Here is a 24,111-nt window from a genome sequence, read left to right on the forward strand (position 1 = left end):
TCAAATTATTATTAGGGCCACCCATAATTTCTTACATATGCCCGTACATGTATTATGTCTGTAAATTGCATGTGTTCGCTGGTCGAATGGCCTGTTTTGGTGGACGAAAAAATCCCGGTTTCTGGGGGGGAGGGGAAACCTTGCTATCTACGCCTGAGACCGATTAACTCAGCCACGGAATGAAAAAACCCATTAAAGTTATTCGCGTCATCGACGGGATTCGAACCCGGGCTTTTTCCACCCGGCGTCGGGAGGACGGTGACGATACCACTGTGCTACCCACGAAGACTCCTTAATGAATTGTCTTGCATCCATAGAAGATCATGCAATTATTATGGGCGCCAGCGTGGGTAGCACAGTTGGTAGGATCACCGTCCTGCCCAAACCGGCTGGAAAAGACCCGAGTTCGAATCCTGTCGATGACGGGAGGCATGTCTATGGATCTTTTTCACAACATGGCTGAGTTAGTCGGTCTCAGGAGAGGGTAGCCTGGTTATTTTTCTCCCGGAAATTCTGATTTTTCGTCCATCAAACAGAAAATCGACCTCAGAACACATATGCAATTTGCAGATAGTACACACGGAGCAATATATATTCTTAGTCGCTGATGCTCCTAAAACCCTACAACAGCAACAACAGCTAACAATCACGTATCGCCATAAAATGACAAATCGCATGCCCGCAAGGATGATGGCCAATTTAAATACCTTCTGTTCTGTTATCCTGGCCACCATCCCGGTTTGTTCAAATTTGAATTTCGAGCCCTTTAAATCGTCCCAATTTCTGCCGTGTATCCACCCTTGAGAGTTCATCATAGAACTGTGAAGTATATCCAACCTTTTAACTGCTCGTTGAGGGTAAACTTTGTGTTATGAATTGTGAAGAGCATGCGCTGTGGGGGCGCAGTTGGCGCGGCCATTCTTGCTGCATGTTTCACGTGAGATTATTGATATACAATTTTGTAAAGCCACTTCCTTTTCACTTTAAATAAAACAATTAATTTATTAATTCAATAAAAATGGACGCTAATAAGCTTATAGAACTTTTAAGATCTACGATCGATCCGAGTCAGCGGGAAGCAGCAGAGAAACAGTTAGAACAGGTGAGTGTTTTGCCGGCTCTTCCAGACACGTTTCTTTGACGAACGCCATGACTCACGCCTTGTTCTCTCTCTTCCCCCTTCTCAATTTCGCTGATAATATATTTTGCTAAGCCTAATTTTGTTATATGGCTTGAAATTTTAACGAGTAATACATATTAGTTTGCTGTCCACATGATTTCCACTGTCAGTGTGCTTGTAAAAATCATTAAACGATGCGCTGTATTAATTGGGAAAAGGAATGTTAATGTAGGCTTAGTGTATTTTTAATTCGTTTGACTCTGGATGAACCCCTTCCAGAAATATGAATTAGAATCAGTGCAGTCAATAATTATGGTTTTCAGATAGCGACTTTACTTAAATGACAGTTAGTAACTGATCATTAGTGAAGCCTTGAACGAAGATGAATAGTATCTCCACCTTTAACGATTACTTAATATGTAGAGCACAGTTGTCAATGTCTGAATTTTTTTTTTTTTTTTTAATATCATGATAAATGAAAAAAAATCGCAGATGGCATTTATATTACCAACTTTATGTTGAAACCAGTATTACAGAAACCTGTCAGACATCCCATTCAGAAGCCTATGAAAAATGAAAGCAGAATTGCCCTTTCAATGAGTACTTGTAGTATTATATGCTACAGTTGTGGCTGAGAATTTTTTCTGGGATGGTGGTGGTGGCATTGCACTCCAGATAGGGAGTTAAATGGATATGACAGCAAAGTATGGTATTACTCTAGTAATCTCAGTACTTTAAAATGGAAGGTCACCTACCATAGTTAACATATTGCATTTGTTAGTTTTTGTTTGGGTGGATCATGTAACAACATAATATAGTATTGTGCAATATTCAGATAGTCTGAAAAAGAAAGAGGAGGGGAGAGAGAAAGAAAGAAATATCTTATTTTTCATTATATCATATAAATTATATCTGCATATTATGACTACAGGAGTGTTTCGTAGAAGAAACATGATTTCAACATGGAATAACACCCTGACCTCACTAGTGAGGCTGAGGCTATGTATATAGGGAGGTGTTATTTACAAGGGCTGTTCTGAAAATATGCAGACTGGCAACACTGCTTCGTTGCTATGGAAATGAGTGATGAGTTTGCGGTCTAGGAATATTCCTCCACCTTTTCTTAGTTAGTTTGTGCAAGCGTATAACATAGTATTCATTTTTGTGGTCGTTATAACAGTTTATGTGAAGTGTGTTTTATGATGGGGATGAGAAAGATATTTCGTTAATTATTAGACAAAGAATTGCAATTGAATTTTGTGTAAAGTTAGACAAAAGTGATCAAAATACACATGAGATGATTCAAGAAGCCTTGGGCAGAACAGCCATGTTTAAATGGTGGAAGCATTTTAAGGACGGAAAAAAAAGGCGTATGAGATGAACAAAGAAGTCTGCATCCGTCAACCTCAGTGAACAATGAAAACATTGAGGAAGCCAAAATGTTATTGAAAGCAAATAGATGTTTATCAATTCGTGATCTGGCAGTTCAATTGAATGTTGGTGTAGCAAGATGTCATGAAATTGTAAAGATGCACTTTAACATGTCACGTGTTTGCACAAGATGGGTACCATGCGATCTTACCGCAGAACAAAAAGAAATAGAAGTAGAAGGTGGGCCGCCGCACTGAATTTTGTCAAGCCTTTATTGACAAGGTAGAAGAAGAGCCCAACTTTTTGAATAAAATAATCATGTGAGACGAGTCCTAGATTAAACATTTTGATTCTGAGTCCAAACAGCAGTCAAGCATATGGAAACACCTCGATTCACAACCTCCAAAAAAATTTAGAGCTTTTGGTTCATCAAAAAAAATCAATGTTGATTTTGTTTTTTGACGCCTGCAGAATAATACTGCTGCACCAGGTTCCTGAGAAACAAACTGTAAATGGAGAATATTATGCTAACACGTTGCAAGTTCACCTCAAAGGAGCAATTCCCAAAAAAAAAAGATCGCTTAATAATCAAGATAATGCTATGCCATATGTCGCACAACCATCAATGCAAACTTTAGCGAAAATTGGTGGTCAACTACTAGACCACCCTCCAGTTCAGACTGCCGACCGGGCTAGCCAGGTGGGTAATGTGCCTGCCTGGCAACCCAAAGGTCGCGGGTTCGAATCCCGCCTCGGGCTTGGATCAAAGTACTACAAAAAACCTTGGGAGGTGCATTATGGCCACAGAAGCCGATGCGCCAACAACTACAAAAAAAAAAAAAAAACAGTCCAGACCTTGCACCATCTGATTTCTGGGCTTTCCCAAGCGTTAAAAAAAAAAAAAAAAAAAAAAAGAGTTGAAAGATAAAAAATTTAACACAAATGAAGAAGAAAAATCTGCCACATCCGCTATGCAGCACCTTTCAGTAAATGGGCTGCAGCATGTGTTTCACAATCTAGTGAACTTCTGTAAAAGGTGTATAGAATGTAAAGGATGCTGTTTTGAAAAGGAGACCCATACCAACCTCCCAAGTGATTCAAACTCAGAGCAGTGATCTCAGTTTTCATATTTTCGGAACAGCTCTCATATAAAATGTAAATGTTTAAATAGCATAATCAGTTCAAGAGTGGCATATAGGTTACTAATTGGCATTGGCTGAACTAATTGCAGATTAATTGGCATACACCATTGAAGAAAATTTGTTCAGAAAGGCTTTTAGTTCATATTGGGTGTCTGCAGGGCCTTTTTTTTGTAAAAAAAATAGGTGCCAGTACTCATTCTTTGCTATCAGGAAAAATTGAAAATTAAAAGGATATGAAAAGTACTCTAAAAATTTTTTTTTCCCTGATATTGTTACTTTAGTAGTAATGTTTTTAGAATAAGAACAACAAATTAAGTATATTAATGCAGTTTATTAAGTATAAATTTATTAAAGTATATAAAAAAATAAGTAAAATGTGAGTAAAATAAGTAAAAAATAATACCATAAGTAAAAATAATTTCATGATAAAGTTTTCGTAGAATATTCCAAAATTTTATTAAGTTCTCATCCGACACCCTATGTCGACTTCTTTTCTTCCTCTTTGTGTGTCAGTTGCTAAATGATGTTTCCGAAGCAGTCACGAATTGACATATTTTGCTGGATCGAAGCGGGTCAGCAGTGGGCCAACAGTTTTAAGAAACAGTAGTGAAGAAACTGTTTTTGTCATCAATGAAGTGCTGGTTGGGCTAGCGATCACATTCACTTGATGAAATTGGCATCGTACTCAGAGCATTCATCAAATACTTCAGTTCTTCTGAAACCTTATCAAATAGATATCCACGAATTGTCTCTTTCATTTAACTGTAACCTAATTTACAATTTTCTAACTTCATTTTCACCAATTCATGTTTAGAAGGATTAATACCTTTGTTGCCCTTGTTTTCGTTCTCTTTTCATTGGTACTATCACTAGTTCTTAAATTTGAATTTTTTTTTTTTTTTCTTTTCTTTTTTTTTTTGAAACTATCCAAAATGTCAGTGTCATTGGGATATTCAGGTACTGTGACCATGTAAACAGAGATAGGGAAAATTTACTGAAAATGTGGATAATGCACTTCCACAAAACAACAGATGATTATTTGTCGGGGTAGAAGAAAATCACTTTTTTAATTCTCGAACGGGGCGCTTACAGTTGATTCACAGTGGTGTCCAACCTACAGCCCACGAGAAAAGTGAACTAAAACAGCATTTTAAAATTTGTTAATTATCAAAAAATTTTTCTCATTAAATGTTTTGTTCAGTAAATGTAATTTTGTATCGTACTTAATAAAATTTTCGAATATTTTCAATTTTACTTTTACATGCAACAAGATATGGAAAATGTAACACACTAAAGAACTGAATATTTTTGAATGGGACCCCTGTACGGGAAAAGGTTGGACACTACTGCAGTTGTTTGTTTGGTTTTTAGGAGCATTAGCAACTAAGGCCATATTGCTCCGGGAATATGCGGTGGTCATTCCCTTGACCTTTCCGCATCATCCGTATTTGGTGGTGACCACTGCAGTAGAAGGTGGGCCAGAGCCCATTGGGAATCTTGAGGCTCATCAAGAGTGAGCCTCGATCTGCTCACTCTTGACTAGCATGACTTCTCCGTATGTGGGACAGGTGGTCAGATAGGTTTTACCAGGTACCTTTAGCTCGCTTAATTCGTGCAACAGCACTATTTGCCTGAATTGCCTGAAGGCCAGAAATGCGAACAGTGCGTACCGAGTTAATTCTCTCCTTATCCTTTTGCTATATGAAAATTTTCTTCACTCAATGGAAACTATTTTAAATGCAACTTCCAAGGGGAATTCAAAATAATTCGCTATAAAAGGACTTCGTTAAACAGAGGTCTGACTGAGTAATTTAGAATTATAAAAATGGTTATACAGTTTTATATAGAAAATATCTTAACAATAGACAGTAAAAAATGTAAATTTAATTAAATAATTTTAAGCTTATTTGAATAGTAGGTAAACGTGAAAAAAATTTACGGAATATTACAAATTTCGAAGTGCACTGCATTCAAATGTCACATCGCGGTTAATAAAGGTGCTGGCATTGATTCATTCTGGAGTGTCACACATGATTCCCTCAGAATACTGTGGTTTCCCCCTGACAATATGTTGGTTTCTCCAAGTGTCACTCGTTTGGAGATGTCTGGTCTGGGTTCTGTCACGAGGAATTTCTAGACCTTGTTGTGGCTGTACTATTGTTAATATGAGTTCTGTTGGTCAATCTCAGGCAGAAGGCGTAGAGTTCTTCCTGTGAGTTATTCTGGGTTTTTTAGCCCACACAAAAAAGAAATGTGATTCATGATAATGCTTGAAAGATGAAATGATTTATGTCCACCACCATATTCATGTAGGATTGACTTTGATTCGTGGTCTGACAAGAATTCTTTAGGATTTACTTTGCAGAGGGAAAAGTTGTACCAGAATTGAATCAATCAACTCGATCATTGTTAGTGTACTGAGTTGAGCATCCAGGTTTTGCACTTGCTGTAGCATTTAGTGTGGTAAAATTCAGTCTGCTAGATGAAGGGCAGAGCACAAGGGTTGCTCTGAAAGAAACATGGTTTCTCTAGCCACAGAATTCCCAGCATAAGGGTACATAGATACTAGTCATGATTTTGACAGTTGTGATTAGACATCACTTTTGCATTAGCACTTGGAAGCCTTTGATTATATAATTCTTGAGTAGTATGAGGCAGAGGAGGAAGATTGTTTTCTAGTTGCCTATTTCAGAAGTGCCAGTACTCAATAGTGAAGATGGATTATAGTGTGATAGGGGTGCAGCTGATGACCATATTTCAGCAGCATAAAGAATTGAAAGATAAATTACAGTGTTTCCGTATCTTACAGTGGATGATCCATCATCATTATATTGTAGGTGCTGTCGGGATATCCACTGCGTGGGGATGCCACAGCATATCTAGGTGATAGTTGAGCACAGTTTCTGCTTCTCTACATTTGATATCAAAGCATCATGAAGATGGTAGTTGATAACTTTAATTAAAATAATAGGCACTCTGATTTTTCGAGGTTTATTATAGGTCTAAATTGTTGGAGTTAGATCAGACAGGTTTCCATTGATTTGCAATGTAATTTCTTCTGTACATTTGTTCCCCACTGTAGAACTTGTTCACTATAGTGCTTTGTATATTTTGATATCTTCCCTGGGGTTATGCTTTTTTTCCCCAGAATAGCTCTATTCACCATAAACATCTTGGGAGGAGTTATTAATTAGCAGGTGTTTTGATGCCCAAGTGGTCTCATTGAAAAAAAAAAATTAATACTCCTCAGTTCCATTTCCCAATCAACTGCAGTGTTCTTTGATTTAAAATTGATTTTTAATTGACCCTTGTAATTAGTGAGAAAACGAATGAATTGCCGAACTGACAATGTATAGCCAATACGTAAGGGCAGTTCTAAGAGTGAAGTTGGTAACTACAGACTTCAGCGGTAGGGAAAATCATAGAGGCAGTGACTAAGAGTGCAATACAGAGACATTTAAATAGAAATGGCATTCTGAAGGATACACAACATAGTTTTGTTAAGGGAAAAGCATGTTTAACTAACCTAGTAATCTATTTTGGCACAGTTTCTCATGAGCTGGATGTAGGAAACAATTTAAACATTATTTGCATTTAGCATGGCTTTTCTCAGTCCCTCTTTAGAGTTTACTCTATAAGCTGGAACCTGTTGGGATTACTGGAAAGATTCTAAGCTGGATTGTGGAGTGGTTGTAGGGCAGAATGCATAGGGTTGTGATTAATGGATATTCTTCAGATAGGTGTAATGTCAGAAGTGGGGTCTACCAAGGATCAGTTCTTGGACCAGTGTTGTTTCTGATTTTCATAAATGATATCAACAGAGGGATAAAGAGCGCGATGTCAAATTTGCAGACGATGTAAAGATTGGGACAGTCATTAATGAATGTGCCGACCGGGCTAGCCGGGTGGGTAAAGTGCCTGCCTGGCAACCCAAAGGTTGCGGGTTCGAATCCCGCCTCGGGCTTGGATCAAAGTACTGCAAAAACCTTGGGAGGTGCATTATGGCCACAGAAGCCGATGCGCCAACAACTACCAAAAAAAAAAAAAGTCATTAATGATCAATGCCAAGCAGCACTCCTTCAGGATGACTTGAACAGGCTTCAAGAATGGTCAGAAAAATGATAGATGTGTTTTAATGTGGCAAAATGCAAGGTTGGGAAATAGCAACTTTAAAATAACTTATACACTCAGCAGGATTGAATTAAAAACAGTAGATCAAGAAAGGGATCTGGTAATTACAATATGGGTGGATATTAAATTTTCTAAGCAGTATAAATAGGTCAGGTATGCTCATAGTGTCCTATCAATGATTTATCAAACAGTATCCTGTAGGAAGGTCATAATCCCACTGTATAATGCAACTATAACATTGCATCTGGGATATTGTGTCCCAGTATGGAGACTTCATCAGAAAAGAGACATGGGTTGCCAGAGCTTGGCAACCAGGCACCTTAGAGGGGACTTGGCCGAGTTTTATAAGGCTTTGAGAGGGGTTAATAAAATGAATGAAGGCAGAATTTCTACTGTTATTAAGAATTCCAGAACTAGGGACCATAAATTCAAATTAAAGAGGGAGAGGTTTAGACTAGATTGTAGAAAGTTTTCTTTTAGCCAGTGAGTTGTTGATTACTGGAACAGGTTGCTGCATGTAGTTGTGTCTGACAGTTTGAAGAAATTCAAAGGTCAGCTGGAAAGTTGCCTATATAAGAAGGGAAGCAAAGAATTAGTGTTTTCTATCTACTTTTTTTTATTTATATCTTGTTTTATTTTTTATATCTTCCTTTATATTTTTATTTATTTATTTTATTCCTTTGTTATTATTGTTTATTATTATTTTTTAATTAAGTAATTTTTTTTTAATGGTTTGGGTAGCAAAAGCCTGTGGCTTTTTTGCACTATGTGGCTAATACTAATACTAAAATAATTACATGTGGTTTTTACATGTGAATTGGAGAATAAAAAAGTTTAATAACAGATTATTATAACTATTAGATTAAACATTTTACCAAATTAGCTTTATTAAACCATTCTTGACAGTTTTAATGAATTTTATAAACTGAGTAAATATTCAAAAAAATCCTTATACACCTCCCATACTGACAGCATGACAATGTGTTTTCTTGTCGGTTAAGGTTAGGCGGTACATTTTCCCTGAAAAATAATTTCTTTGAATTGTTTGTGTTGTGGTTCTACCAAATTTTCCTGCACGTATGATTCCTAACAGGTAAAAAGCACAATTTTGATTCCAGTGATTGAAATATGCAAACTTTCATATTTCATGGAATGAAGGTGAACATGATCATGTGTGATTGTTCACCTGCATTCCAGAATGCAGTACATACTCATGGAATTTCAAAAACTGCTACACTTCCGTGTAGGTATGTAGCTTAGAGGGAACCATGCTCAGGATAGATGTGTAAAAATTTGCTTTCACCCAGTGTGACTGATTGTTGGAACAAATTACCATCTGGTGTTGTAAAAGTAGGTAGCTTGAATAAATTTAAGAAATTTAGACAAATTATTAGAGACGGAACGATGTATGAGTGTGGATAAGTTTTTTTTTTTTTTTTTTCATTCTTTTTTTGGCCGATGCTATGTAAGTTTGCTTCCTCACATTATTTGTCACTACTGTACTAATGTTAGTAATATCTTATCTTCTTTCATGGGTTAGGCGATCCACCTGTTCTGATCTCGAAGAGGTCTGCCCATCTTTTATTTGGTCTTCCTCTGTCTCTTTTTCCTTTGCTCTATATGTATAAGCTAATTTAGGGAATCTATTATTTATCTTCCATTCTTTCTACATGTTCTTTCCATCTTTGTCTGTATTCTATAATTGTTCCATTAATTGAGTAAATCTTTAATTCCTCTCTAATCTTTACGTTCGGTATTTTATTTAATTTTGTACATCCTGTAACATATCTTAAAAATTTCATTTCTGCAGCTTGTATTCTATTAATGTCTCTCTGTTTCGGTATCCATGTTTCAGAACCATAAAGAAGTGTTGGTATTGCCATTACTTTGTAAAATTTCAATTGTATTTCTTTCCTTGTTTTCTTAGAGTTCTTTTTATTGTTCCACATATATTTTGAAATTTTGCCAATTTCTGGTTCACATCTTCTTCGACATCATATGTTATATATTAGTAATATCCAACATATAAAAATAAATAATATGCATGAATTCAAATTGAGGAAGAGTGGTTGCAGGATAGACAGGATCGTACTTGCACTTCTCAGGGCCCGAGGCACCAAGCTCTTGCACTGCCCCTTTTAAAGATACCAGAGTCCAAAAAAAAAACCTTGCACATATAAATATAATCTTCTGTTTGTGTTTAAACACAAACATTGCAATACTGCGAAATATAAAGAACAGTACTGAACTTGTTTTTGAATTTGATCTTCTTTTCTCGTTGCCTCTTTCGTTTAGATGCTCCAGATTCATATTTTCGCTGCATTATTAACTGCTAAATTAAACCAAATTTCACAGTTTGCAGATCTCAGCTTATATAGATTCAGAAATCTATGGGTGGTTCAATTAAAATAGTTTCCATAGAACTAATAAAATTTCCATGTAACGAATGGATTTCGAGAGACCTAGGTACCCATTGTTCGCACCTCTGACCTTTAGGAAATAGAGCTGTTGCTTTAGAATGTACGAAATAAGAACTAAAGGGACATTCCACAATTTAGTGGTGTCCGTAAAACAGTTACAACCGACTCTCACATACTGTATCAAAAAGTTGTGCTAATCAACTGCTTTCTTGTGTTCATAGTCAGTGGAAAAGATTAAAGAAATATTCCTGACGTGGATAATACATCGTGGTCAACCTGTGTTCTACTGTTACACCCTATTAGAGAATTAGGAGAGAGTGATTTTCCTTTATTCTGGAAATTAATCTGTTCTTTTGCAGAATTGAGTCATCCACGTGGACTTTCAGTAAATTTCACCTGTTTCTGTTACAAGTGGGCTTGTAACAGAAACAGGTGAAATCCCTAGTTTAGATCAGGGTGTTAAAAAAATAAATCACTTTAAAAATCTGAGATTACAGAGGCCATGCAAGGCCCTCCCCTCTATGGTGAGGCCCGAGGCTAGTGCCTCATATGCCTGTTCATAAGTACAACCCTGAATAGATGTGCAGAAGTTTGCCTTCAGCCAGTAGGTCATTGATTGTTGGGAACTTAGAACAAATTTAAGTCTGTTGTGTTGTGGAATTTGGTAGTTTAAATAAATTCAAGAAAGAAGTAGACAGGTTATTGGTGGGGATGGACAATTAGTATTAATATTTAGTATTTTTTTAGTATTAGTAATGGCCATATGGTGCAAGGAAGCCTATGGCTTATGCTGCACCAGGCAAAAAAAATAAATAAATAAAATAATAATAAAATAAAATAATAAGAATAAAAACAAATTAATAATAAGAAGAAACTTAAAAAATATATATATAATAAGAGAAAAGGAAATGGACAACCTATGCATTTCTCTCCTCCCTTAGGTAATTATCCAGCTGATCTTTGAATTTCCCCAGCCACTAACACCCATGTAGGTAAATTATTCCAGTAATTTATAACTTGCTGGCTAAAATAAAACTTCCTACAATCCAGTCTAAACAACTTCCCTCGTAACTTGAAATTATGGCCCCTAGTTCTAGAATCATTTATAACTGAAAATTTTGTCCTTATTCATTTTGCTTATGCCTCTCAGAGCCTTAAACACTTCAATCAAGTCTCCTCTAAGGTGCCTAGTTTCCAAGCTCTGCAACTGACATATTTGTGGTGGTTCCTAGTAGCGCTTTGGTCTTTCCATGATCATAATCAAAGAATAAAGAAAGTGCTTGGGCTGGCAGTGAATTTTGATAATAAATCATCACCCTGTAAAGCTTGATTAATAAGAATTGGTGTGTAATTTCCGCCCCTTCTGCATTCCTAAGATTTAGCCTCCATAAAAGGCATGACTATGACTTTGTTGATTGCATTTTTTTCCCTTTATCAATGTAATTGTGGTCAAATATACTTATTAAACAGAATTCCTAGAACTGAATACCCTACTCGCCTCAGCTTTCACTCTGTATACTGTACTGTACTTTTAAATTGATTGATATACATCACTCGAATCTACCCAAGAATATTTTGAACCATATAAATCAGCCATAGAAGTTGATTCCATATTCGAAACGTCATCCATGCACCACTTCCTTCATCATCATCAACCGAACCATAACAGTTATTGGCTTCAACACAGCTTTAAATGTTATATATATATATGTATGTACACACACACACTGGTGTTCAAAGAAAGTGCATCGCCCCTTAAAATTGTAATTGTAACGTAAGTATATGGCAATATTTCTTACAGATTGTATCAGATAAGATTGACATGCGTAGGTGATAACGTAATATTCATCAGCTGTTACTTTCAGCTATATAAGCACGCTCTGCAAGAGTGCAGGCATTCCTTACTTGTGTGAGGATGGTGAGTTACGTGCAGCTGCCGCCATGAAGAAAGAGTGCTATTGTTGCTTTACGTGAGGAAGAACTCCTCCCTTAGGTAATTATCCAGCTGACCTTTGAATTTCCCCAGACTGTCAGCCACTACCACCCATGTAGGTAACTTATTCTAGTAATTTATAACTCGCTGGCTAAAATAAAACTTCCTACAATCCAGTCTAAACAACTCCCCCCCCCCCCCGTAACTTGAAATTATGGCCCCTAGTTCTAGAATCATATATAACTAAAAATTTTGTCCTTATTCATTTTGCTTATGCCTCTCAGAGCCGTAAACACTTCAATCAAGTCTCCTCTAAAATGTCTAGTTTCCAAGCTCTGCAACTGACATATTTGAAGTCTTTCTTCATATGGACACCCTTTTGCTGATCTCACCAGGCAAGTTACCCAAATTTGGACCCTTTCAAGAAGTATGTCTTTCTTTAGGTACGGTCTCCATACTTGAACACAGTGTTCCAAATGTGGTCTAACAATAGCCTTATATAATGGGATTATGATTTCCTTATCTCTACTAGCAATTGTTTGAAAAATCATCGATAGGACACCATGGGCCCTCCTTGCAACCAGTCTACAATGCCCAGAGAGAACTTCATATCTGACCATATTGTAATACCCAAGTCCCTTTCCTCTACTACCTGCTTTAGTTCAACTCCGCCAAGTGTATATTATTTTGGGGTTACTGTTCCCCAGGTGCAATACTTTACACTTTGCTGGATTAAAGCATAGCTGCCATTTTACTGACCATCTCTGAAGTCTCTCTAGGTCATTCTGAAGAAGCTCTGCTTGGCGGCAATCATTAATTACTCTACCAATCTTTACATCATTTGCAAATTTAGACATCACGCCCTCTATCCCTTCATCGATATCATTTATGAAAATCAAAAACAACAGTGGTCCTAATACTGATCCTTGGGTAACCCCACTTCTTACATCAACCCAATCTGAGGAATAATCATTTATCACAACCCTCTGCCTCCTGCCCTGAAGCTACCCTGCTATCCATCTAAGGATTTTCCCTATGATTCCAACCTGTTCCAGCTTATAAAGTAACTGCTTATGTGGGACTGAGTCAAATGCTTTGCTGAAATCCAAATAAACAACATTGAAATTATTCCGTGTCCAGCTCTTGAATGACTTTGTCGAAATAGCTAACCAGATTAGTGAAACATAATTTTCCCTTTACAAAACCATGCTGAGTATCCTTCAGAATTCCATTTCTATCTAAGTGATCCTGAATTCCACCCTTTATCATAGTCTCTATGATTTTCCCTACTACTGAAGTTAGACTAACTGGCTGGTAATTTGCCACTTCACTCTTAGAACTACCCTTATGTATTGGAGATACATTGGCACTTTTCCAATCCAACAGAATCACTCCCGAGTCCAGTGATGCTCTCATAATTAGCCTCAATGGTTCAATGCACTCACTTGCTGCCTCTCTTAAGATTATAGGGTTCATCTGCAACTTCAGCTGGGGTATCTAATACTATCCCACGTCCATTACATAAGGGTCAGATATGGTTTGTCCTTCTCTTCTTTGCATTTATATATGTGCAGGGGGATAAGGAATTCTTTTTATCCCCCCCTGCCTTTGCCAGCCTAACACTTTCAGTGGCATTATTACAGATCAGTTTGTAGCTGTTATAGGCTTCAGTACTTTTTATTGTTCTGTAACTTTTCCATGCCATCTTTTTCTGCTCAAGTAATTTGGCAACTTCATTATTCATCCAACTTGGAATCCTCCTTGTGGAGTATTTTTTGTAATGGTATATAAGCATTCAAGGCTTCTGTGATTAGTGTTTTAAAGGTATACCATAATTCAATTGTATTTGTTATCTGTGAGATATCTACCCAGTTAAGAGGCCATGTAGCACCTTAAGGCATCATAATTTCCTTTCCTGAAATTATAACCCATTCCTTTGCCTTTAACTACTGCTACCTTCCTGGTACTGGTTCCTGTACTGTCAGCCCTATTGTGTCATCTGGTTCATGGGTGATGATGAGATCTAGAGTATTCTTTTCTCTAGTACTGACATGTTGATACAAATAGCAATCATCTAGTTGATTTAAAAATTTTGTCTCCCACGTGGAGTTTCCTTCCCATTTGCTCCAATCAATTAGAGGCAAATTGAAATCACCCATAAATAAGACATTCACGATTACTTGCCCAAAATTGATGTGGGAAGATTTTTTTTTTTTTTTTGCTTTATTGCATCATTTGCCACTACTAACACACTTAATACTATACTGTGTGGCAAGATATACCATTACTAATGGTATATATTGTTGTTAGTAATGACTCAAGTTGTTAGTAATGACAAGATATGCCATTACTAACACAATTAATATTATATTGGTGCCTCCGTAGCCAGATGGTTAGGAGCAGCAGTGCGTAGCACACGCTTCTTGATTAGACCGGGGTTCAAGCCAGTGACCACCAAATACGAGGATGTGGAAAGGTCAGGGAATGACCATCACATATCCCCAGAGCAATATGGCCTTAGTTGCTAATGCTCCTAAAAACCAAATAACAACAACAATACTTATACTGTGTGACAAGATATACCCAGCTTCTTAACATAACATGGCCTTGGCAGATGCTGAGGCAGTGTTAAGAAGTTGGGTATATCTTGTGTTGATTCAGGAACATTGATCTCATTGTTCTACCTTCAAGTTTTGTAATGTTCATACTAACATGAGTCCTGAGTTTTGGATCCTGTTGGTAGATGAATTTATCACCATTTCAGAAAGCTCGGGGATTATCATTCTCTGACAAGTGAAAACTGTGGTACAGGACTGTGGATGTAGTAGTAATTTGGAGCCATAAGCTAGAGTTACTGGAGAAAATTTGCAAACATCTGAACACTAACACAACAGTATCAGATTTAAACTGGGGATTTAAAAAGATAGCTCCTTGCTGTATCTTAAGAGCTTTTGAAAACGAAAATAATTGTGCACTGAAAGTTTGAATACCATCTGGTAAAACTGATTTATTTTTATTATTATTTTTTTATTAATGATGCCATCTCTTTACCTGCTATCACTGTGAACAAAAATACAATCACAAATCAAGACAGTCTCTGGATAGTCATCATAGGTTTGAGGGAATCTATTGTTTCATAACCCCTGCATTTAATGTGAAACTAATAAAACAGTGAGATGTGCAAGGCCTTGTGTGAAGAGCAATAAAGTTACTGACAGAATGTCAGTTCACTGGTGGTGGCAGTTTTCTATAGCCTTTTACGTTATCACATGGTACCATCTTATCAATGGTCTACTCAGGCTTTCATGTTCCTATGGAGAGTGAACAATAGAACTTGTTTGCTGAACTCTGAGTTGCTTTGTTCATTTTTTAAGTGTCTTCCTGCACATGTCTCATTAATTCCAAGCAGTATTCTCAGAGAATATTGTAAAGGGTATGTCAACAAACAAGATTGGGTGCCACTGCATTATTTAATACCATGAAGTGTTTTCTTTAAGTAATTTTATGCTTGTGTATAATCATGTATATAAAATCTTTATGCACATCCTTCAAAACGGAGTAAGACGAATTTAAAAAGAAATTTTAGCGGAGGAACAATTAGGATTTAGGAAAACATCAACCAGGCTAAGGTAACAAAAGCCAACATGAGAACCAACAGTTTGCCAACATGCAAACTACAGGAAACTTACCAGACAAACTAGTTTGTTACTACCGCAGTTTCTCCCTGCATTCTGGTAAGCAGACAGTCCGTGTTATTGGTAACGGCAGTAGACGTCGAGAATGATATATTGATTGACGTGTAGGTGTGACAGAATGTAATGATTAGTTTTTTATCATTACATTGTCTAGAGATTATTGGAGTTCATGGGTGTTTTCGCTATTAAAAAAGCCATACTACTGATTTCTTTGTACGTTTTTAAGGTTAGGTTAGGAAAAAAGGAAAAGGTTTACTGGTTTTGGCAACTTCAGAATAGGATGCGCATTATCAGCATTTTTTTAATTGTGTGGGTTGTTTTCAGTGTGGGGTTTTTTAATAGAATAATTTTTGGCTAGTGGAAAAAGGTTGGTTATGTTCTGCTGGAGTGTGCACCCTGTTCTGAAGTTTTTCCAAGGTCCCTTTATTTTTTGTTTTTGAAAAATAGAGAGGAATTACCTCAATATATGCATGACGTTTCTTCACTAACATTATCCTTGAATTTAAACTAATATTAAAATAACGAAATGAATTCTACCTCAGAGGCAACCCATTAGCAATCCAATGTACCTAATGTCTGTGGTCCAAGAGCTCCAAACCTGCCACCAAAATACATCAGACCCCAAAGAATGATGAGAAGTGGGAGAAGACATTGTGTCTATAAATTAAAAATGAATAAAAATAACTACCTAAAATCTTAAAATTCTAAATCCTTATTTACTTTCCTTAAGTGGACAGGACTTTTTAACTTTAGTCGTGATCACTGGATAGTAAAATTAAAATGAATTGTTGGATTTATATGTGATAGATTATTTGCTATCATGGAATATGCGCATTTACTAACTTTATTTTTTGTTATATTTCATAACCTGACCTTAAATGTTACCATAACCTGACCTTTTAGGAAATAATAGGAAAAGGTTTCCTTACCTAACTTTAAAGGTTATGTTAGGAAAAAAAGAATGATTCTTCATATATATATATATATATGCATATCATAACATCAATCAATCACTTAATGCTATGATGTTATTGTCTGTTGTGTTCACACACCAATCAGTTCGTCTGTCACACCTACATTTTTTTTTTTTTTTTTTTTTTTTTTTTTTAATGAAAACCCCAAACACGAAAGGTATCAAAACCTACAGTACTTAGTACCATGCATGGGTTGAAGGAGAAGTATGGGGGGGGGATGCCGGAAACTTTGCTCTAGAGACTAAACATGGGTTATCGTTCTTGACTTCTACTGCCGCTACTGATAACATGCACCATCTGTTTACCGAGAATGCAAGGAGAAACTGCAGTAGCAGTAAACCAGTTTGTCTGGTAAGTTTCCCATAGTTTGCCATTCTCATCTTGGCCTTTTTTAACTTCACCCATCAACTATTGACCAAATATTTATAATACTATAGATAGCAGAACTACAATGGGGAAAGCTAAAGATTTATTGTTACTTTATTGATTTTAGATAAGCTTTTGTCTTAATAAGTAGAGGAATTTAGCATTAGTCAAGGCATACGATGCAAGAAAGCAAGCTTATGCAGCATCAGCCGAAAAAAAAAAAAAAATCCGATGGAAATCCAAAACCAAAGAAGCATAGACAAAGAAATAATATATTTTCTAAACCATTATAAAGATATTACAGCAACAGTCAAAAAAGGGAAATAAAACAATGGACAAAATTAAAATTGAAAAGTGTGTCATTCTTCCTTTCAATATTTATCTACAGGGTGTCTAAAAATATTGGTACAAACGTTTAGGGGAGGTAGGTAACATATAAAGGAATGTGAATCACATAGGAACCCATAACTGGAAACGTCACCGTAAGTCGGTACACGGTGCTGTTCATCAGTTCGGGAGAGGGAAAATTTCTGGTTTACTCATTCAAGCAGTAGTCGCTGCACGAAGAGCATGCATCGATATATGAACTGAGCTGGCAGACATGCACCTAGTGTACGGATTAGCAGAGGGCCCACACAGTGTGCTCCCCTATGCGGCACAACATCTCTTCGCAATAAATGTGTGGGCAGGTATGGTCGGTGACTGCTTAGTCGGCCCATACCTGTTACCATCCCGCATGAACTCTGCTAAATATCGGATATTTCTTGAACAAGTTCTACCAGGGTTACTTGACGACGTTCCAGCAAATGTGAGACGCAACATTTGGTTTCAACATGATGGGGCACCTGCCCATTATGGAAGGTGTGTTCATGGCCATTTGAACAGGTGTTTTGGGCATCGATGGATTGGCCGGGGAGGACCCGTTGCCTGGCCCTCGCGCTCGCCTGATTTATCGAGCCTTGATTTCTTTCTGTGGGCCCTCAAATCTATCGTGTATGAATTGCCTGTGGAGATGGAAATGGATCTCGTGGCGAGACTCGTCTGCGCTGCTGCTACTGTCAAAGAAACTCCAGGTGTGTTTGACCGTGTCCGCCAATCCATGCTGCGTCGGTGTCATGCAAGCATCGCGTCTCATGGTGGAGTCTTAGAGCATCTGTTGTAACATCATGAAATGCATCCATCTCGTACTCCATTGTTAATATTATAACAAATAAATGTTTGCCACTAATTACTGTCTTATGTCATTTCTGCTTCTTGTGCCTCTGCTGCTACTACTTTCCCGTGACTTTTCCGGTTATGGCTTCCTATGCGATTCACATTCCTTTAGATGTTACCTACCTCCCCTAAACGTTTGTACCAATATTTTTGAGACACCCTGTAGATCAGCAGTTCCCATCCTTTTGATTGCGAACCCCTTTCAACATAATAATTTTTATCGCGAACCCCTTTCAACACAACATTTTTAAAGCGAACCACTAAGCCTATATTCTCTGAAATCTTATAATATTTATGAATTTTTATTACAAAATATTTCCAGAACTACGTTTTTATAAACAACATTGCATAATAATAATAATTTTTATTATTAAGTATCATTTATACTTTGTAAAGCAGTTATTAATCAGTCCAAACTACATTTCGAACAGGCTAAGAGTAGAAAACTTGCTTCTTGTCCAGTGGTAGCCGACCATTCTGGTCTCTTGCCAAAACTATTGGCTGCAATTTTTTACATCTCCGTTCCCACTTCTGTCAAAACCAGATGTTTCTGTTGCCACATCAGCCAAAGATAAAGCTGACCTGCTGGCATCCTATTTTTCTTCCAACTCATGCATTGACGATCACCTCAAACCATTCTCAGTAATTGAGGTGATTGGTAAATCACCTCAAACCATTCTCAGTACACTCCATTCAGTGCCTTCAGTGGTCTTCCGTCCAAAGGATGTCAGAAGGATTTTGATGAATCTGATGCTAAGAAAGCTCCAGGTCCTGATGGTATTTCTCCACTTGTTCTTAAAACCTCAGCTCCTGAAATTACTTCTGTTCTTTGCCGCTTTTTTCACTTCCTTATTCCAAAGGTGTTTTTCCTTCTGCTTGGAAATTTCCTCATTTCCAGCCAGTTTCTAAAAAGGGAGGTTCCCTCCTATCTAATTATCATCCCATTGCAATTATTTCTACTTTTTCTAAAGTAGTGGAGAAATCAATTAACTGCCAACTCTTAAAATATCTAGAAAATACTGTCTGATCAACTATTGCCAGTATGGATTCCGTCAGTGTCGATCCACTTGTGATATTCTGGCTTATGTTACCCATTTATGGACGAATTCAATGGAAAAGTTGGGTGAAACGCAAGCAGTTGCTCTTGACATCTCCAAGGCTTTCATTCGTGTTTGGCATAACAGTCTTCTAAATAAGCTTCCATCCTATGGTGTGCCAGCTGTTTTTTGTAATGAGTATCCAGTTTTATCTCTGATCACTCACTGGTTAATGGTAGACGGCGCTGTCTTCTAACTTCTCCACTAATGCTGGTGTTCCCCAAGATTCAGTTCTTTCTCTCACTCTTTTCCTCTTGTATATTAATGACCTTCTTCCATTGACCGGAAATCCTATCCATAGTTTTGCTGATGATAGCATAGCACATTGCATTCTACTTTCCATTTTGAGAAACCTTGCCATACTCAATCAGCTTCAACTTCTCGAATATCCGCTATCAATTCCTTAAATGCCGATCTCCAGGTAATTCTCCAGTCAAGCAAAGACAACTTAGTTGATTTCAATCCTTCTAAAACTTTTTATATCTCGCAAAAAGGATTTTTTTGCTCCTATGTTTATCTTTGACAACGCTCTGATTTCTAGGCAAGATCTTGGGGATTACCCTGACTTCTAATCTCTACTGGCATAAAGCACATTACATATATTGTTTCCTCTGCATCTAAAAAACTTGTTTTTCTCTTGGTGTTACTTTTCTTCCAAACTGTTGTTGGATTCCATTCAAAAGAGGGCAGTTAGGTTAATTAATGTCTCATCTCTAACAACAAAAAAAAAAAAAATTTTATGATATTAGGGTCACCCCATATATTTATTGTCTGAAACCGACTAACTCAGCAACAGAGTGAACAAAAGCCCATTAAAATTCCTCGCGTCATCGACAGGATTCAAACCCAAGCCTTTTCCACCCAGTGCTTGGGAGGATCGTGCCAATACCACTGTGCTACTGCGCAACAGTCTCATCTCTAATAGAGTCTCTCCGCTCTCTGTCTCATAGACCTTTCTATAGATATTTCCACAGGCACTGTTCTTCTGAATTGGCTTCTATAATTCCCGCTCTATCTTTCAAAGCAATCTGAACATGTGCCGCAACAAGTCAACATCCTTTTACTGTTCAAATTCACAGAACCAACTTTTCTTCTTCTTCATTTATTCATTCAAAAAATTTCCGTTTTCTGGAACAACCTTCCTTCATACATATTTCCTGAAAATTACAATCTACAGAAGTTCAAGTCTAATGTCAACAAGTACCTTTTTTCAACCTTCAACCCATGCACGGTACTAAGTGCTATAGGTTCTAAAAAAAAAAAAAAAAAAAAGAAAGAAAGAAAGAAGAAAAAAAGTACCTGTACATAACAATGGTCCTTGAGAATCAAAAAAAATTAGTATGGAAAACATTTATTTAACACGATATACTGTAAGATAGTAAACTAATTATAAGGAATTGTGGGAGATGTGGTTTCCTTCTTTGGCAATTCTTTACTTTTTATTTAATTTGATTTTACTTTGTTGTTTATTATTAGTTATATTTTGTATTTTACAGTAATACCTATGTCATACCTATGTTAATACCTATGTTATAATACTTATGTTACAGTAATACCATATACCTATGTCAGTGGTTTTCAGCTAGGGTGCCCAACAACATTCTTGGGATACCGTGCAATTTTGGTTTAAGTTACTTAAAGTTATTATTTTTTTTATTTTTTTAAATTTATACTTTTATTTTATTATAAAAAGGTGTACGGTATCCATTGTACCATATCTTTTTAATTTGTGGTAATCTATAATTGATGAGGCATATGGCAGAGAAGAAACATGCATGGGATACATACAAATTAACACATGACACAGAAGCCTATGATAGATACAAGTTGATCTGTAACCAAGTTACAAAGGAGGTTAGGCAGGTGAAGGCAGAGTACAAGAAATCTTTGGCAAGGGATGCAAAGAAAAACAGCAAAGAGTTCTTTACTTATGTAAACTCTAGAAGTAAGGGGATGAATCAGATTGGTCCACTTGATATTGATGGGTGAACTGTTGATGATCCTGCTCAGGTAGCTAACAAACTGAATGAATATTTTGCATCGACATTCACACATGAGGAGTTATTTAGCGAGGGGAAAGCCAGGGGTGTATTCAACTCTAGCAGTAAGCTAGAGAATCTTGTAATAACTGAGAGTAAAGTGGAGGAGAAACTGTTGAAGATAAACACAAGAAAGGCACCCGGGGTGGATGGGATCTATCCAGTTATATTAAAGGAGGCAGCAGAGGAAGTAAGCAAACCCTTAGCCATAATCATGAGAGCTTCCTTGGACTCAGGGGAGGTACCCGCAGACTGGAGATGTGTAAATGTGACCCCAATTCACAAAGGAGGATCAAAGGCTGACACAAGCAATTATAGACCTGTGAGTTTAACTTCTGTTCCAGGAAAATTAATGGAGGCACTAGTTAAAGAAGCTGCAGGATCATTTAGACAAGACTTCAGTTAAAGCTCGGACACAGCATGGTTTTGTTAAGGGGAAGTCTTGCCTGACCAATTTGATTGGATACTATGATGCAGTCACAAAGGAACTGGATGCAGGGAATAACTTTGATATTATATACTTGGATCTTAGAAAGGCTTTTGATACTGTTGCACATGGAAGACTGCTGCACAAATTGGAGCAGTGTGACATTGGAGGCAAATTGCTGCTGTGGATAAAGGGGTGGCTGAGGGGGAGAAGACAGAGTGGTAATCAATGGACACTGCTCATCGTGGACTAATGTTATTAGTGGAGTCCCTCAGGGCTCAGTGTTGGGTCCATTATTGTTTTCTGTATTCATAAATGATATTGATGATGGTATATCAAGCTTAATGTCGAAGTTTGCAGACGGTACAAAGGTAGGCAGGGTTGTCAAAGACACTACTGACACTATGCTGCTGCAACAGGATCTGGAAAGGTTGAGCAGATGGGCTGAGAGGTGGCAAATGAAGTTTAACATTGACAAATGTAAAGTACTACACATGGGAAACAGCAACCCCAGAGCAATGTATCAACTCTGTGGTACTACACTGACAGTGGTAAAGAATGAAAGGGACCTGGTGGTTGTGCAGGCAGATATTAAGTTCTCTGAGCAGTGCAGATGGGCTGCAAGAGTAGCTCATGGTGTATTGTCAATGATATATAGGAATTTTTCTAGCAGGGATAAGGAGGTGATTATTCCCTTGTATAAGGCAATGGTCAGGCCACACCTAGAGTACTGTATACAGGTCTGGAGGCCTCATTTCAAGAAGGATGTAGAGCTGCTGGAACGAGTACAGAGAAGAGCAACAAGATTAGTAAATGGAACAAAGGGGTGCTCTTACGAAGAAAGGCTTAAGTTTTGCAAATTACAGTGTCTGGAGACTAGGCACCAGCGAGGTGATCTGATAGAGGTGTATAAAGCATTGAATGGTTTCAGCATGCTCAATGCTGATGGGATTCTTCCTCTCGCTCAGAATAATCACCTGAGAGGGCATAAATTCAAATTGAGGAAAGACAGATGTAGGATAGACGTGCGGAAATTTGCCTTTAGCCAGCGAGTGGTTGGTTGGTGGAACAGACTTCCATCCCTTGTCGTGGAAGTTGATAGCCTAAATAAGTTTAAGGCTCAGCTGGACAGGTATTTTGAACGAACAGAGGGGTGAAGTGGAAGTGGTTTTTTTTTTTTTTTTTTGGCTGATGCTGCATAAGCTTGCTTTCTTGCATCAAATGCCTCTACTAATGCTAATGCTAATAAAGAATAAAATTATTATATAGGTATATATTAAAAGGTCGAAAACCATTGTGTTAGGTATTTCTTGTGGCCTAGGGGTGCCATGAAAAAATTACTGGGATACTAAGGGCGCTGTGAACTGAGAAAGTTTGGGAACCTATGTAAATCTAAGCAGACACCATTATAGAATTTTTATTGCGAACCACTGGTTGGGAACTGCTGATCTAGATGAAGTAGTGAAAATAGCTATACAAAAGAACACATCAGAATAAATGGACTGAACATAAACCACATAAAATATGTGGATGATATTATATTAATTGCAGATACAAAGACCTAGTTAGAAATTCTAATTACTAAATTGACCAGCACGTGTATTAAGTCACCAGACAACATAGTGTTTTTATCTGGCAACACTAGGGGTTTCCTCCAACTCCACATTGTTTAGAAGTATACTCTGTATATGGCCAGGGTGTGTATTAATGTGTTTTGTGAGGTATTAGTGTGGGTTGCGTTGTTCTTCTGGCCACTTAGCCTGGGGATCTGTGGAGAGCCACCAACTTCTAGTTTCTGTCACTGCCCCAGGGAGGTGGGCCAGGACCATTGGAGAGAATAGCTCTAGTGGAGTGAACCTTGGGGTAGCCTAGGCATCCAGGGAGAGCCCAGAGAAAATAATAAATAAATAAAAATTTTATTGGCAAGAAAATAGGGGGAGATAGACAGAAATAGGATAAAAGGGGGAGAGAAAAAGAGTGGGCTGTAGCAAAAGACAGTTAAGGCTGGGATAAAGGAGGGAGAGGAGATAGAGGTAGCTAGGAACAATGTCACCAGACAAATACAATATGACAATAAACATAAACAGAACTAAAGTAGTGAAAATAGGAAAGAGAAGAGAAGAGAAATGATAAAGATAAAACTGAATGGGCCAGCTGATGAGCAGATTTTTAAATTAAACT

General features: G+C 37.3%; 1 protein-coding gene across 2 annotated transcripts in view; it reads left to right on the top strand.

Moving 5' to 3' along the window:
- The first annotated feature begins 929 nt into the window (after positions 1 to 929).
- msk (importin-7 msk) overlaps positions 930 to 24,111 on the top strand; it is a 205,955-nt gene continuing 182,773 nt past the window's right edge. For both annotated transcript variants that reach the window (XM_090383499.1, XM_090383500.1), the window contains exon 1: positions 930 to 1,102. In XM_090383499.1, the coding sequence (XP_090239625.1) occupies positions 1,019 to 1,102 (84 nt within the window). In that variant the 5' untranslated portion in view covers positions 930 to 1,018. The remainder of the gene's footprint in view (positions 1,103 to 24,111) is intronic.

The sequence above is a fragment of the Mastigoproctus giganteus genome, chromosome 10 (assembly GCF_048544385.1).
Source record: "Mastigoproctus giganteus isolate SK-2022 chromosome 10, ASM4854438v1, whole genome shotgun sequence".
Classification (NCBI taxonomy): Eukaryota; Metazoa; Arthropoda; class Arachnida; order Uropygi; family Thelyphonidae; genus Mastigoproctus; species Mastigoproctus giganteus.